The sequence below is a fragment of the Stegostoma tigrinum genome, chromosome 7 (genome assembly GCF_030684315.1).
Source record: "Stegostoma tigrinum isolate sSteTig4 chromosome 7, sSteTig4.hap1, whole genome shotgun sequence".
NCBI lineage: Eukaryota > Metazoa > Chordata > Chondrichthyes > Orectolobiformes > Stegostomatidae > Stegostoma > Stegostoma tigrinum.
In genome coordinates, this window is record NC_081360.1 from 5,043,686 (window position 1) to 5,061,170 (window position 17,485).

The 17,485-nt window shown below is 40.8% G+C and overlaps 1 protein-coding gene across 4 annotated transcripts in view; it reads left to right on the forward strand.

The window, feature by feature from the left end:
• The window catches only part of lss (lanosterol synthase (2,3-oxidosqualene-lanosterol cyclase)), a 116,945-nt gene that overhangs the window by 41,399 nt on the left and 58,061 nt on the right, over positions 1 to 17,485 (forward strand). For all 4 annotated transcript variants that reach the window (XM_048534489.2, XM_048534487.2, XM_048534488.2 and 1 more), the window contains exons 10-12: positions 6,566 to 6,663; positions 11,308 to 11,335; positions 12,201 to 12,257. In XM_048534489.2, the coding sequence (XP_048390446.1) occupies positions 6,566 to 6,663; positions 11,308 to 11,335; positions 12,201 to 12,257 (183 nt within the window). The remainder of the gene's footprint in view (positions 1 to 6,565; positions 6,664 to 11,307; positions 11,336 to 12,200; positions 12,258 to 17,485) is intronic.

Consider the following 17,485-nt stretch of genomic DNA (forward strand, 5'->3'; position numbering starts at 1 on the left):
CACCTATCTTCTCCTCTCTCCATCTTCGGTCCGCCTCCCGGTCTCTCCCTATTTATTTCAGAATCCTCTCCCCATCCGCCTTTTCTGATGAAGGGTCTAGGCCCGAAAGGTCAGCTTTTGTGCTTCTAAGATGCTGCTTGCCCTGCTGTGTTCATCCAGCCCCACACTTTGTTATCTTGGATTCTCCAGCATCTACAGTTCCCATTATCTCTGATCCCATGCAGAACCTTATTGAACCGTTTACTGCCCATATAGACAACATCCACAGCTCTGCCTTCGTTGTTCCTCTTTGTTACTTCTTTTAAAAACTCAATCAAGTTAGTGAGACAAGATGTCCCACGCACCATCCACAAATCCCTAATTAATTCTTCCCTTTGTGAATACATATGAAACATGTTCCTCACAATCCCCTCCAACAACTTAGCCACTACTGACGTCAGGTTTTCCAGTCTATAGCTCCCTGGCCTTTACTCACCACATTTCTTAAATAATGGCACCACATTAGCCAACCTCCAGACTTCTGGTACCTAACCTGTGGCTATTGATGATACAAGTATCTCAGTAATGGGCCCAGCAATCACTTCCCTAACTTTCTACAAAGTTCTGGCGTACACCTGGTCAGGTCCTGGGGATTGATTCATCTTTATAGGTTTTAAGACAACCAGTACCATCTCGTCTATAATATGAACACTTTTCAAGATATTGCTATTTATTTCTCCAAGTTCTCTAGTTTCCATACCCTCCTCTCAGTAAATACTGAAGCAAAGTAATTGTTTAGAATCTCACTCAACTCCTCTATTTCCACATAGGTGACCTTGTTGAGCTTTAAGGGGGCCCTATTCTCTCCCTAGTTATTATTTTATCCATAAGGTATTTATGGAATCTCTATGGATTCTCCTTAACCCTATTTGCCAAAGCTGTCTCACATCCCCTTTTTGCTGTCCTGATTTCCCTCTGAATATTCTCCTACTGCCCTTATACTGTTCTAGGGATTCACTGAATCCTGGCTATCTGTCCCTGACACACACCACCTCCTTTTTCTCGACTGGAGATTCAATTTCTCTAGTCATCCAGCATTCCCTAAATCTACCAGCCTTGGCCTTTACTCTAGCAGGAGCATGCTGTCTTTGGACTCTTGTTATCTCATTTTTAAAGGCCTCCCACTTTCCAACTGTCCCCTTACCTGTGAATAATCGCCCCCAATCAACTTTTGAAAATTCTTGCCTCATGCTGTCAAACAAATTTCACAAGTTGGTTGGAGCGGTTATTTGGGAGTCATGTATCTTGAAATTGTTACTCCTAGCTCTGGGCTCCTCTGTTATCAAGAACTTCTTTCCTGTTTTTGCTTGATCTAGTCCTGTAGAATATAGAAGATAGGAACAGGAGGAGACCATTCAGCCTTTGAGCCTCCTTGGCCATTCTTCACTATTGTGGCTGATCGTCCAACTCAATAGCCTAATCCTGCTTTCTCCCCATTACCCTTATCTCATTTGCCCAATTGCTGTACCTAGTCTCCTCTTGAATATATACAATATTTCTACTTCCTATGGTAATGAAATCCGCAGGCTTACCACTCTTTGAGTGAAGAAATGCCTCCGCATCTCCATCCTAAATTGTCTACCCCAAACCTTCATACTGTGACCCCTGATTCTGGACACACCCACCATCGGGAACATCTTCCCTGCAACTACCCTGTCCAGCCCTGTTAGAATTTTATGTCTCTTTGAGATTCCCCCTCATTTGTATGAACTGTAGTGAAAATAATTCCAACCAAGTCAATCTCTCCTGATATGTCAGACCCACCATCCCTGGAATCAGCCTGGTAAACCCTCGCTGCACTTCCTCAGACGAGACTAAATTGCACACAATATTCCAGGTGTGGTCTCAACAAGGCCCTATACGACTGCAACAACACACCCCTGCTCCTGTACTTTCAACCTCTCGCAATGAAGGTCAACGTACCATTTGCCAACTTTGTCACCTGCTGCACCTGCATGCTTACCTTCAGTGACTGGTGCGTAATGACACCCTGGTCCCGCTGCACACTTCCCTTTCCCAACTTATAGCCATTCCGGTAGTAACCTGCCTTCTTATTTTGCTTCTTAAGCAAATAACCTCTCATTTATCCAAATTATGTTGCACCTGCCTTTGATTTGTCCACTCACCCAACCTGTCCAGATCACGCTAAAGGATTTCTACATCCTCAACACAGTTCACCCTCCCACCATTTTATAGGCTTCAGTAAGAGTTCCCTTCACTCTTCCAAACTCCAGTGAACATAGTCCAAACTGATCCAGTCTATCTTCGTATGTCACTTGTGCTGAAGTAATTGTAATATGGTCATCTCGGTGAAATAAGAATTCCCTGATTAGAGCTGTTAATCTGGTGCAATCAGGGAGTCCTGGCTAATAGATATAAACTGGACTGTCAGCGGTTCTATTCACTGAGAGCAAATAAAGGGGGACTTGGTAATGGGATACTGACCTCTGTGGAGTTCTTTCACCTGCCATTCCACAAATTAGTCTGGCAAACCTTTATTGTACACCTTCCGCAGCAAGAACAGTCTTCCTCCAGTAAGAAGAATAGAACTGCACACCATATTCGCCAAGGCCCTGTATCAATATAAATTTAGCAAGACATCCCTGTTCCTATATTCAAATCCACTTGCTATGAAGGCCAATGTACCATTTGCTTTCCTCATCGCCCGCTGTACTTGCATGCTTATTTTTAGCAACTGAGGTACAAGCACACCCAAGCCTAATGCACCTCCTCCTTTCCCAATCTATTACTTCTCAGATAATCTGCCTTCTTGTTTTTGCTACCAAATGTACGTTACATTTATCTACATTATAGTCTATCTGCCATGTATTTTCCCATTCCCTCAACTTGTCAGAGAGTGACGTTGATTGAAAACTAATTTCTGCCAGGAAACAGAGCAGGAATAAATGGATTGTGTTCAGTTTGGCTGACTGTAACTAGTACTTCAACATCAGTGCTTGAACTCTGACTGATCTTAATTTATATTAATGAAGTAAATATGATAATTAAATTTAATATTTCCAAGTTTTGACAAGTAGGTGGATGTGAGAGTTCTGAGGAGGGCACAAGAACACTTCCAAGAGAATTCGGGAGCTACTTGTCAAATGTTATTCAGTATGGAAAATTGAGAGGTCATCCACTTTGGTTGGATATAAAAAATACACAATATTTATTAAATGGTGAGGAGCTGGGAAGTCTTGAACTCTCAAGGGATCCTTGTTCATGAGTTACCGAACATTAACATGCAGGTATAGAAAGCTGATAAGGAAGTGGTATATTGAGTTTTACTACAAAAGAATTGGGTGTAGGAGTAGAGCTATCTTACTAAAATTATACAGCCTTGGTGAGACTACACCTGGAATATTGAGTACAGTTTTGGGCTGTTTATCTAATGACAGATGTACTTGCCATTGAAGGAATTCAGCCAAGATTTACAAGCCAATTTCTGGTATGGAGGGATTATTTCATGAGGAAAGATTAAAGAGTCTGGAACTTTATTCTCTGATGTTTTGAAGAATGAGAGGTGACTTCTTTGAGACATACAGTAACTTGAACAGAACTCAACAGGTTATCCGCAAGAGCAGCGTTTCCATGGCTTGTGAGCAATGTTTCTTTTAAGCTGCATTGCTGAGTGCTTGCACAGGTACGGCAATTGTAGTTGATGGTGAGGAGACATGGTCTCAGAAAAGGGACTCAGACATTCGGGCCTGAGATGAACAAGCATTTTTTCATATGGACAAAGGTTGTGTCGATGGTGAATCTTTAAATTCAATGCCACATGTGGCTATGGAGGCTAAATCATTCTAGTATGATCAATACTGTAATTGATAGATTTCGTACTAAAAATATCAAGGGATATGGGAATAGATGAAGAGGAAAATCACAAGGTAGAAGATATCAGCCTTGATCCCGTTGAATGGCAGAGCATATTTGAAGAGCTGAATGGCCTCCTCCATCTGTTTATTTTTTTTTAGAAGGATGTGGAAGTCAGTGACAGTGACAGCGTTTATTATCCACTTGAACTCAGTGGCTTATCAAGGTCATTTCAGGGGGCACGTTCTTCAGTTAGAAGCTCACACAGCTTTCGGTACAGTATCTTAACCATCACAATTGAAAGAGCAGATGAGTTTATTTTTGTATCCCGAAGTCTGTCATTCAGATAATTCCAGGAGTGGGTAGCTGTTCTTTTTATGGGGTGGGATTGGGGTTTATGTGACTGGGTGTTCATTCCATTATGGTTCACGACTTCATCTGAGTCTCCTTTGTCATGAGCAACCCTACTCCATGTGGGAGCTGACTGCTGTGCTGGTGGAAGGAGTGGGACTGGACAAGATGACAGTGTTGCTTGTGGGCAGGTTGGTTGCACTCCCACACCAAACTGACAGAAATTTCTGAGAACAGAAATCCCCAGATCATGTCCCATCTGTCATGTATAAAGGGCTCCTGAATTGATTGTAATTGACGAAAATCCAAACTCAGGAGGAGACAGTGATGAAATGGACAGACTCAAAGCAGATTAAATTCAATACAGGGCAGTGCAAAGTGGTTCATTTGGTGGGAAGGAGGAGGGCGGGCGATATAAACTTATAAAATCTGCATGTATTACCATGCAAGCATGATGGACCAAATGACATCCTTCTGCACCATAATGTTTCTGTGCATCCCTGACATCTGCAATTTTAAAGAAAGTGCAAGGACAGTTCTTTGGAGGTGGCAGGATGACTTGAGAAGGGTGTTGTAAAAGCACCCAGTATCAATATTCTATCAACAGAGATGTAATGTACAACAACAAAGAAGTATTGCCAAACCAATCAAAAGCTCGTTAAGCCTTTGTCTGTTTCTAATCTCCACACTTGGGAAGGATGCCAAAGCATTAGAAAGGGTGACAAGGAAACTTACTAGACTAGAAGCTGGATGAAAGTAAGTGATTTTTAGAAACCAATGAAACTGGAATTGTATTCTTTATATTGAGGAAAGTTAAGAGGATGTGTTCATAATCGTGAAGGGTTTTGACAGAGGAAGTAAACAGAAATTGATTTGTCATGCTAAGTGGAAAGATCAGGCCTCATTTATTAGCTGTTTCAAAGATTTGATGGATTTAATGGCCTACCATCCTAATGTATTGTTCTCCATACCAAAAACTGGATGATGAGATACAAAAGGTAGCTCAGAGAAGGATCACTAGGTATGAAGGGATTGTCTTATGAGGAGAGGTTGAGTGATTTGGGACGGTACTCCTAGGGATTTGGAAGAATGAGAAGTGACCTTATTGAAATATAGAAGATTCTTAGAGGACTTGACAGGGCAATGCAGGAAGGTTGTTTCCCTTGTTTGAGAGGCTGGGATCATAGGGCACAATCTCAAGAATAAGGGGTTACCAGTTTAAGAGAGAGATGAAGAAAGATTCCTTCTCTCGAAGAGTAATGAATCTGTGGAATTCTTTGCTGCCAACGGCTATTGAGGCTTCGTTATTAAGTATATTCAATTGGATGGACAGATTTTTAATCAGTAATAGAATCAAGAGTTATGGGAAAAATGCAGGAAAGCATAGTTGAAGATAATCAAATCAGCTGTGATCTCATCGAATGGCAGAATAGACTCAATATAGACCCTACCTCGGCTCCTATTTCTTATAGTCTTTAACTGTAAGATAAAGTTAGAATTTTCCAGTTTTTTTGGCATGAAGTGGGTAAATGAGCATCAGTTTGGATATTAATACAGCCACTGTTAATGTCATTATTGTGGCTGAGATGGAAGACTACTTACAGAAATGCAGTGTTCTGTAGTGTGGATTGTGCCTTTGCCAGAGTTAGTTGAATCTGTGCCGAGTCAAGGGGTTCTCTTAGCAATAGGTCAGCCATCAAGCAAGGTTTGTATCAATTGTATTGAAGTATTCTCATTGACTGCAATCCAGGAAGTAAAGAGCAGTTAACATTTATTATATTTTACAGAGACCAAAAGTATTTTTAAATTGATGAGCTTTGATATTTCTCTAATGTAAAATGAATTGTCAAGGCACTAAGTTCGTAATTATGACCTTGCTGCACTGGTCATAAGCCCAGTTATGCCTCATGCAAGCATCTGTCATTTTTTCAAGGAGTTTAATAATGAAACCAGCCAAGTTATTGTCAGTGCAGCGATATCTAATTACAGAACAAAAGGACTGCAACTATGTATTTCTGGATAAGCATCGAATCACTGCCAGTGATTTCTGCATATTTACGGGCTCAAGAAATTGTTGGTAGTGTCAGAGGAATGATAACAGTGTCATTATCAATGCTACTGCAAAATCTGGATTTTCATATCCTTTCTTCCCACTGATGTATGGCACTTTTGATAACTGAATGCAAAGTTTGTCTCCAAAGCTGTAGTCCACTGGGGCCACTGCATTGGGAGTGTGCAGTGCTCTTGCTGTCAGCAAAGTCTACATGATGTTGCCAGTATTGATGTGGCAATGTGACTGCAGAACTAAAGTGGAGATCTTTAAAACTTCTCATTATTATGAATGGTTCTGTTTGTCTTTTAGATTTCCAAAACCATCAACATGTTGGTTCGCTGGCACGTGGAGGGTCACGAGGCCCCTGCTTTCCAGGAACATGTTTCTCGTATCCCAGACTATCTCTGGTAAGTCATCTGACTTGAAACTTTTCAGGTGAGATGGTAAAGACCAACTGAGTATGTCTTGAGAATGGGGGCACATCACACACTGTTCTCTTCTGTTGTTAGTTCTGCCTAGACTCAAGTTGATCTGCATGTTTCCATTTTGTCAGTGTCTGCTCCATTTTCAATCAATGAAGGAAAGTATTGAGAAATTTCCACATTTCAAATTACCATAACTCCATTCGTCATTGAGTAAGACGAATGGAGTTATGGTAATTTGAAGAAACTGTGATATTCTCATTATGGATGGCTCTGATTTGATGGCCTAGCGTTTACCTTCTTCAGTAATACACCTTGCTCAGATAAGAAGTGTCATTCATTTTGATCCCTTTCCCAAAAATTATTCCCCTCAAAAGTGCTATTTTGTTATTAATTAGACCCCCATCCACTTTTCTTTTAAGAAATGAGTCAGCTATAATTAAGATTGGTTATAGGGAAATAGAAATGTTCAGGTGTGTGTGCGGATGGATAGACGTGTTGCATCCTGAAGCTCAGCTTGAGAATGTGTCTTTTGTTTTTGGTATAATGATTACCAGAAGCATAGCACATGGTAGCATAGTAACACCCCATTACTTGATTTAACCACTATCAAAGGAACTACTCAATGATGCCATGGATGATGCTCAGTGATATTATATGCCGATGGTAAACCTGATGAGGTTTGTTGAGGGGACTTTAGGCAGCGTGAGAAAGCCATACAGCTCCAATTCAGTCAGGATAATGATGTCACTTGGCTTATTATTGAACCTAATTGACACCCCAGCACTGCCAGACACTCCTGTCTTCTGCCTTGCTCAGGGGAGGTTTCATCACTGTGGGTAACTGATGCAGGGTATCTTTCATGGCCATGTAGGGTAGCATGCAGCAAATGTATTTGATTCAGACCACAAATTCTGTTCCATTCATACAGGTGCTGTCAGGTCCAGATTGACTGCATTTTTGCTTTTTTTACTGCATAATTACTTTGACTGGAGTGGTACAGTGGTTCAGTGGTTAACACTGATGCCACACAGTGCCAGACACCTGGGTTCAAATCCAGACTTGGGCCACTGCCTGTGTGGAGTTTGCACATTTTGTCCATACCCATGTCTGCGTGGTTTTTCTCTGGTTCTCCGGTTTCCTCCCAGTCCAAAGATACGCAGATTAAGTGGTTTGGCTGTGCTAAATTGCCCATAGTGTCCAGGGATGTGGAGGATAAGTGGATTAGCCATGGGAAATGCAGGGTTACAGGGATAGGATATGGGGAAGGATGTTCTTTGGAGGGTTCATTTTTGACTCCATAGACTGAATGGCCTTCTACGTTATAGGGATTCTATGACTGAATGTTACTGTTAGATTGGCAATTGGCAATGCTGATGGATTCCAGGCTGATTGATATGATAGAAATCCAGATATGCACCTTTTTTTTGTGGAGAGACTTTAAAACATAGTAGCAGAATTAGGTCATTCAGCCCATTGAGTCTGGTCCACCATTTGATCATGACTGCTTTGTTTCTCAACCCCAGTCTCCTGCCTTCTCCTCCTAACCCTTGATCTCCTTACCAATCAAGAACCTGCCTATCTCTGTCTTAAATACACTCAATTACGTGGTCTCAACAGTCTTCTGCAGCAATGAATTTCAAAGATTCGCCACTCTTTGGCTGAAGAAATTCGTCCTTACCTCAGTTCTAAAGAGTCGTTCCTTCACACTGAGGCTGTGCCCTCGGGTTCTAGTCTCTCCTAATTGTGGAAATGTCTTCTCCACATCCGCTATATCTAGACCTGTCAGTATTCTGTAAATTTTAGTCAGATCCTGCCTCATCCATCTAAACTCCAATGGGTACAGACCCAGAGTTCTTAACCGCTCCTCTTATAGAACATAACAGCACAGTACAGGCCCTTTGGCCCTCGATGTTGTGCCAACCTGTCATACCGACCTCAAGCCTATCTAACCTACACTATTCCATGTACGTCCATATGCTTATCCAATGATGACTTAAATGTACCTCAAGTTGGCAAATCTACTACCGTTGCACGCAAAGCGTTCTATTCCCTTACTACTCTCTGAGTAAAGAAACTATCTCTGACATATGTTCTATATCTTACACCCCTCAATTTAAAGCTATGCCCCCTCACGCTCGCCGTCACCATCCTAGGAAAAAGGTTCTCCCTATCCACCCTATCTAACCCTCTGATTATTTTATATGTTTCAATTAAGTCACCTCTCAACCCTCTTCTCTCGAATGAAAACAGCCTCAAGTCCCTCAGCCTTTGCTCATAAGACCTTCCCTCCATACCAGGCAACATCCTAGTAAATCTCCTCTGCACCCTTTACAAAGCTTCCACATCCTTCTTATAATGCGGTGACCAGAACTGTGGACAGTACTCCAAGTGCTGCCGCACCAGAGTTTTGTACAGCTTCACCATGACCTCTTGGTTCCGGAACTCAATCCCTCTATTAATAAAAGCTAAAACACTGTATGCCTTCTTAACAGCCCTGTCAACCTGGGTGGCAACTTTCAAGGATCTGTGTACAGGGACACTGAGATCTCTCTGCTCATCTACACTACTAAGAATCTTACCATTAGCCCTGTACTTTGCCTTCTGATTACTCCTACCAAAGTGTATCACCTCACACTTGTCTGCATTAAACTCCATTTGCCACCTCTCAGCCCAGCTCTGCAGCTTATTTATGTCTCTCTGCAACCTACAGCATCCTTCGTCACTATCCACAACTCCACCGACCTTGGTGTCATCTGCAAATTTACTAACCCATCCGTCTACGCCCTCATCCAGGTCATTTATAAAAATGACAAACAGCAGTGGACTCAACACCGACCCTTGCGTACACCACTAGTAACTAGTCTCCAGGATGAACATTTCCCATCACCTAACACCCTCTGCCTTCTTTCAGCAAGCCAATTTCCGATCCAAACTGCTATATCTCCCACAGTTCCATTCCTCTGCATTTTGTACAATAGCCTATTGTGGGGAACCTTATCAAACGCCTTGCTGAAATCCATATACACCACATCAACTGGTTTACTCTCATCTACCTGTTTGGTCACCTTCTCAAAGAACTCAGTAAGGTTTGTGAGGCACAACCTTCCCTTCACAAAACCGTGCTGACTATCCCTAATCAATTTATTCTTTTCTGGATGATTATAAATCCTATCCCTTATAACCTTTTCCAACACTTCACCAACAACTGAGGTAAGGCTCACTGGTCTATAATTACCAGGGTTGTCTCTACTCCCCTTCTTGAACAGGGGAACCACATTTGCTATCCTCCAGTCATCTGGCACTATTCCTGTAGACAATGACGAGTTAAAGATCAATGCCAAAGGCTCGGCAATCTCCTCCCTGGCTTCCCAGAGGATCCGAGAATAAATCCCATCTGGCCCAGGGGACTTATCTATCTTCACCATCTGAAGGATTTCTAATACCGCTTCCTTGTGAACCTCAATCCCACCTAGTCTAGCAGCCTGTATCTCAGTATGACAAACCCTTCATCCCGGGATCAATTTTGTGAACTTCATGTGGATCCTTCCTCAGATGTGGGCCCAAAACTACTCAACAATACTTCAAATACAGTATAACAAGAGCTTTGTATCACCTCAGCAATACACCTCTGCATTTGCATGCTAGACTGCCTTGAAGTCTTCTCATCCTAACTGCCAACTGAACCTGCATGTTAACTGTAAGACAACCCTGAACTAAGACTCCATAATCCTTTTGCACTTCAGACTTTCAAAGCGTTTCCATTTTAGAAAATAATCTACACCGGTATTCTTAGTACCAAAATGCACAGCATCACACTTTTTCACATTGAATTCCATGGACCACTTCTTTCACCACTCACCCAGCCTGCCCAAGTCCTTCTGCAGACTTCCCGCTTCCTTAGCACTACCTGCCCCTCCACCTATCGTTGTGTCATCTGCAAAATTAGCAGATTCCCAAGTTCCTTTATCTATGTCATTAATGTATACTGTGAATATTAGTCGTCCCAGTATGCCCCCTGCGCAACCTCACTAGCTACTGGCTGCCATCTTGAAAAACACCACTTTATCCCCACTCTCTGCCTTCTGCCAGTCAGCCAATCCTCTATGCCAGTACCTTGCCCTAAACACCGTGGTCTCTTAACTGGTTTAGCAGCCTCCTGTGTGGCACTTTGTCAAATGCCTTCTGAAACTCCAAGCAGATCATATCCACTGATGACTCTCCTTTGTCAAATTCACTCATTGCCTTCTTAGTATAGTATAAGATTTGTCAGGCATGACCTCCCCTTAACAAAACCATGCTGACTCAGCCTTATTTTACCATGCAGTTTATTGACTGGTCATTCTTTGCCTCTCATCCCAGCCCCAGTGTCATGGTATCTCCCTAATTTTATGTGCTTGAAGTTAATTTATATTCACCTTCTGTCTCCCTTAACCTTAACAAAGGTATTAACCTACCACAATTGGTCAGGCAATAACAAGTAATTTGTTGTGAATTGATGCAGCATATTGAATTTTTGAGCAATGCAGATATTGCTGATGACATCAGCACCTTACTGATCACTGTTTATCAGCATCCAAACAACCTCCAGATCATTACAATCTTATCATCTTAACATTAATTTCACAGGCTTGGCCTTGATGGACTGAAGATGCAGGTAAAGTTTTTCTAGATTCCATTATAGAACCCTGGAGGGGGAAGGGGTCCTAATTTCAGTGCAGTGATCTATTGCTTCAAGGAGATCTGGCAACTCCCCAGTACTGTTTAGCTGTCATATGATTTATGACATATTGAATGACTAACATAACTCTTCTCTTTACATTGCCTGCTGAGGTGACAGATTTTACTTCTTATATAGGATCTGAATGGTTTTAGGTAGTTTTTTATAGTTTTTATAAAGCTATTTATGCAGAGGAAAGTTAAACTCCGGTAGTGTCAGTACCATTGCTTTTCTTGTCATTTAGTACTGTAGAATCTCCTGACCTTTTTTATTGTTTCTCTTGTCAAATAATTTATTGCTTCTCTAGAGTGGTCATTTGCTTCCCTATTTTAATTGACCCACTGTAAATCGTAGGTCATCTACCTTACTCTGTGCTCATCAGACGTTGTGGGGGGGGTGATGGTTAGATTTGTGTGGGCAGAAAGCAGATACACCAGGAAAGCAGGACCTCCAGCACGGGTTAGACACTCAATGGGATGAGACTGTAACACTTTGACTGCCTTGGTTTTGACAGCTATTAATTAGCGCTGAGGTTTTATAATAAGACGAGATTAATCTTTATGCCGGAGTGGAGTCAGTAATTTGACTATGGTATTCACTGAGAGACACTGGCCATAGTATGGGGTCTTTGGAGAGAACTACTGAACTCTAATGGACATTAGCTGAGAGGCATTGAACTCCTTGTCCTGGGATCAGCAAAGAGGCTTTGAACTCTCTGTACTTTGCAGTCACTAAGAACCGCTAAATACTCTGTAGTGGACATTTGCAGGAATGTTTTAAATAACTTGTGTCTCTGTCTCAGGGCACCAACGGATCCCAGCTGTGGGATACAGCTTTTGCCGTCCAGGCCTACCTTGAGGTGAGTAACCAAGAATCGTACACGTCAGCAAACTGGCTACGTCTGGGTGAATAAGTAATATTTCTTTCATATCAAATATGTTATTCCTAAACTGAACTGGACCATTTACTGAGGCTGATGTATGAATGATCTAGTTATCACGAGGAATGACTAAGTTATTGGATATTTTTGTCTTATAATTCCTAATTCCCTTTGTCCAAAACTTACGCTGAAGACACCAGAGTCCTGCAAATTAACCCAGCTGAGATTATGCAACTCCACACAACCTTAGGAGTAAACCTAGTAACTTGCAGTTTAATAAAAGCAAAGTACTCCAGATGCAATTCATCTGAAATCAAAACAGAAAGTGTTGGAGTCTGTATGCTCAGGTATGACAACAACCTAGGGATTAAAATTGAGGAACCTGCCTGCCTGGTTTAAGGACATTTCCTCAGGGCTGAAGTGGAAGTTGGAAGTTAGTGGAGAGAGCCAGTCGTTGTCATCCACATTTGTACCAAAAACAATGGTAAGAAAAGAAAGGACATTCTGCTCAAAGACTTTGAACATTTAGAAACTAAATTAAAAAGCAGAACTTGAGGGCATAATCTCTGGATCACTACCTGAGCCGCTTGCAAACTGGCATTGGATAACTAAAATCAAAGCGATAAATGTGTAACTCAAAGACTAGTGTGGGTGGAATGGATTTCATTTCATGGAGTGTTGACACCAGTTCTGTTTTGGTGGATGGGATTCACTTAAGCTGTGCTGTGCCAGTGTCCTAGGGAATAAAATAATAGAGCTGTGGAGAGGGTTAGCTAATTAAAAGTTTGGCGGGGAGAGTTTGGGATGGGGGAAATAAAGGTTTATCACGCAAAGAGGATATGACAGCATTGCATACCAGCTATTTGGATAACAATACACTGAAGTAGGACAAGTAGGGTCAGCGTGTGTAAATATAGAAAAAATTAGCAGTAATCAAGTCAAAAGGGCAAATAATGACTTAAAAAAGCAAAATTAATAGCTGTTTACTTGAATGTGCATTTTAGTCAGAGAAAAACAAAGGAATTAACAGTGTAAATACTGGATTACAGGCATGATCTGATAACCATTACAGTGACACAGTTATAAGGACATCAAAGCTGAGAACTTTTTGAAAGAACAGACAGGAGGAAAAAGTGGTGCTGTGATATTGCTGGTGTGGTATTAAATAAATTCAGTAGCAAAAAAAATGACCTTGAACTCAAAGATGTAAATGTTGTTGGAAGAAATAAAAAGGCAAAGAAAGCACTATTAGGAGCAGTCTATAGGCCTCTAAAAGTAGCTAGATGATGGGACAGAGAATGAATCAGGATAATGAGCTGTAACAGGCAGTACATTAGTCATGAGTGATTTTAATCCTCATCCAGATTGGATTAGTCAGATTGACACAGCAGGCTTGAGGAAGAATTCGTAAGATGTATTTGGAACAGTTTTCTAGAACAATATGTTGTGGATCCAATGAGAGTTCAGGCTATTTTAGATCTAGTGACATTTAATATGTTTAATATGTGGTGTTAGAGCAGAAGGTCTCCTCGGAAACAATAACCTTAACGTGGTAGAATTTAACATTCGTTTGGAGTAGGAGAAACTTGAGACAGAAACAACTGTGCTATTTAGATAAGGGTAATTACAAAGGAATGAAAGCAGAGCTGGCTAGAGTGAATTGGGAAAGGAGTTTAGCAGCAAAGATAATTGAGAAACAATGGACGACATTGAAAATAATTCATGGCTTGCAACAATGTCATTGTTTAGTGAGTAAAGGAATAATTCAAACTTTAATCAAGGAAGTTCAAGATAGCATTAGATTTAAAGAAAAGCATGCAATGAGGTAAAAATTAGTGGTAAGACAAAGGACTAAGAAAGTTTTAAAAACCAACAAAAGATGACCAAAATAAAGTAGAGTGAAGGTAACTTTGAGGGTAAATTTACAAGAAATATCAAGACTTGACAGTGAGAGCTTCTTAATATATGTTTAAATAAAGAGAGGGATCAACATTTAAAAAAGGCTCCTTAGAAAACTGGGGAAGTAGTAATGGAGTTACAGTAAGTGACAGAATGGTTGAATGAATACTTTGCACCTGATGCAAGGCACAAATAGTGTTCTAAAAATGCTAAATACTTATTGGGCAAAAGGAAGAGAAGAAATAAATGTGATAACTCCCCCCAGAGAAAAAGTGCTAGGGAAACTAATGGTGCTAAAGACTGATAACTTTTTAATCTGGTGGTATGTATTCTAGGATACTAAAGTGAGTAGCCACAGAGATAATGTATGCATTGATAGTAATCTCCCAAGAATTCTTAGCTTCTGGATATGGCACATGGGATTAGACATTTACCAAAGTAAGACTTTTATTTAAATAGGGGAGGAGACAAAAAAACAAGTAATTATAGGCTATTTAGCTCAACATCTTTTATTGGGAAAATGTTAGTCGTTTATGAGGGGTTTCATATTGTAGAGTTCTAATACTCTGCCATTACATAATCAGAGTCAACATAGCTTTATGAAAGGGAAATCATTCCTGACAAATTTATTTGAATCTCTGGGGAGATAATAGCCAGGATAGATAAAGGGAAAGCAGTGAATGTAGTATATTTGAATTTTCAGAAGGTACTTGAAAAGGTACCGTACATTTCACTACTTAATAAGACAAAGCCCATGGTGTTGTCGATAGTATATTAACATGGATTGGCTATCAGATAGAAGACAAAAAGTTGGGATAAGGAACAGCCTGTAAAGGGATATTAGCAGGTTACGTGATTAGGCAAAAAGCTTGGCAAATGGAATATAATGAGGGAAAATATGAGGCTATGAACTTTGGCAGAAACAATCGAAGAGTTGAATATTATTTAACTGTAAAAAGATTACAGAAAGAGACAGAACAGGGCGATTTGGGACTCCTCATCCATGAGTCACAAACAGCTAGTGTTGAAGTTCAGTCGGTAATAAAGAAGGAAAATGGAATAGTAACCTTTATTTCAATAGAGCATAAAAGTAGAACAGTCTCACTAAAGTCATACAAGGCACTAGTCAGACCGCAGCTGGATTTCTGTGAACACGTTTCAGTCCCTCTATCTAAGGGAAGATATACTGGCATTGGAAACAGTCCAAAACGGGTTCACAGGCTACTACTGGGTATGGAGGAGCTGTCTTATGAGGAGAGGTTGAGTAGAATAGTTCTGTGTTTGTTGGAATTTAAAAGAATTAGAGACAACCTGATTGAAATGTGCAATATTTTTAGGAGGCTTGACAGGGTAGATTTAGAAACGTTGTTTCTTCCTATGGGAGAGTCTCGGACCAGAGGGCACAATCTGAGTATGAGGGTGCACATTTAAGACAGAGATGAGGAAGCGTTTCTCCTCAGAGGGGCAGTTTATCTATGGAATTTTTTAACTGCAGAAGGCTGTTAACATAGAACATAGAAAAGTACAGCACAGTACAGGCCCTTCGGCCCACGATGTGCCGTGGAATATTCCTAATCCAAAAATAAAATAACTTAACCTACATTCCCCTCAATTCACTGCTGTCCATGTGCATGTCCAGCAGTCGCTTAAATGTCACTAATGACTCCGCTTCCACAACTACCACTGGTAAACTAATCCATGCGCTCACAACTCTCTGGGTGAAAAACCTCCCTCTGACGTTTCCTCTATACCTTCCTCCTAACACCTTAAAAATATGACCCCTCGTGGCAGTCAATCCTGCCCTGGGGAAAAGTCTCTGGCTATCGACTCTATCCATGCCTCTCGTTACCTTGTACACCTCAATCAAGTCACCTCTCCTCCTCCTTCTCTCCAGAGAGAAAAGTCCGAGCTCAGTCAACCTCTACTTGTAAGACAAGCCCTCCAGTCCAGGCAGCATCCTGGTAAACCTCCTTTGCACCCTCTCCAAAGCCTCCACATCTTTCCTATAGTAGGGCGACCAGAACTGGACACAATATTCCAAGTAGTTAAGGTTGGGTCATTAATTATATTCAAGGTTGATATAAATTTTTACTCGGTTTTGGAATTGAGGGTTATGGGGAAAAGGCAGGAAAGTGGAGTTGAGGATTATCAAATTAGTCATGATAAGGTTAAATGATGGAGCAGACTTGAAGGGCTAAATGGTCTACTTCTTCTACTTTATGGTCCCTTCCCTCATCCAAACCATTAATATAAATTGTAATTAATTGTGACCTCAATGCAAGGAAAATATAAAAAAACCCTGCTGGGAGGTACACACAGACCTCCTGGCACAGACCTCAATGCATGCCACTAGCATACAGAGTGCTATCCAGTTTGATTGAAGCTCTAGTTTATCAGTGACTAGGCTCCACAGGGATACAAGGGACATCTCTAATTCAGCCTAAAACCTTGGTATAGTGACAATATATCAGGAGATCCTCCTCTAGCTCTAGCTATAATAACGCATCACATATATATCACATAGTGATAATGCAGTCTGAGTAACTACCTCCTTACTTCTGCTAGGCTCATTAAAACCCCACATACTAAACTAATTAAAAATTTGTTTTCTATGCCATCAGTTTGTCCCATGTCTGCCCTTTCTGCCTTGGGCTAAATTCTCATCTATCTTTGCAATGTAATTTCTGTCCTGGCCTAAATTCACATCTACCTTTGTGATGTAAAATTTTTCTTCCACACTCTGCATGATCATATTACAGATTTCTAATACTCTGCTATTACATCCTTTATAATAGATTCGAACGTTTTCCCAATAACAGGCATTAACAACTGGCCAAAGTTATCTCCTTCCCTTTTAAGTAAAGGCATTACATTGGCAATTTTCCAATCCTTTGGGATTTTTTCAGAATCTAAGAATTCCAAAAAGATCACTACCACTGCGTCTACTGCCTCTGTAGCTACTTCTTTTAATAATCTAAAATGCATTCCATCAAGTCCAGGAGAGTTATTGGTTTTTGGTGTCATTTGTTTCCCTGGCATTTTTTCTCTTGTGATAGTTACTGTTTTTATTTCCTCTCCCCTTTTAGCCCCTTGATTATTTAATATTTGTAGAATGCTATTAGTATCTTTTACCGTGAAGAGTGATGCAAAGTATTTATTCAACTCCACTGCCATTTTTTGGCTCCCATTGTTATTTGACCTGCCTTATTTTCTAAGGGACGCATGTTCGTAGATCAAATAGTGAAATAACTACAGGGTTGTCCTAGAAACACACCAGATTCTACTCATGTCCTTTAGGAAATGAAATC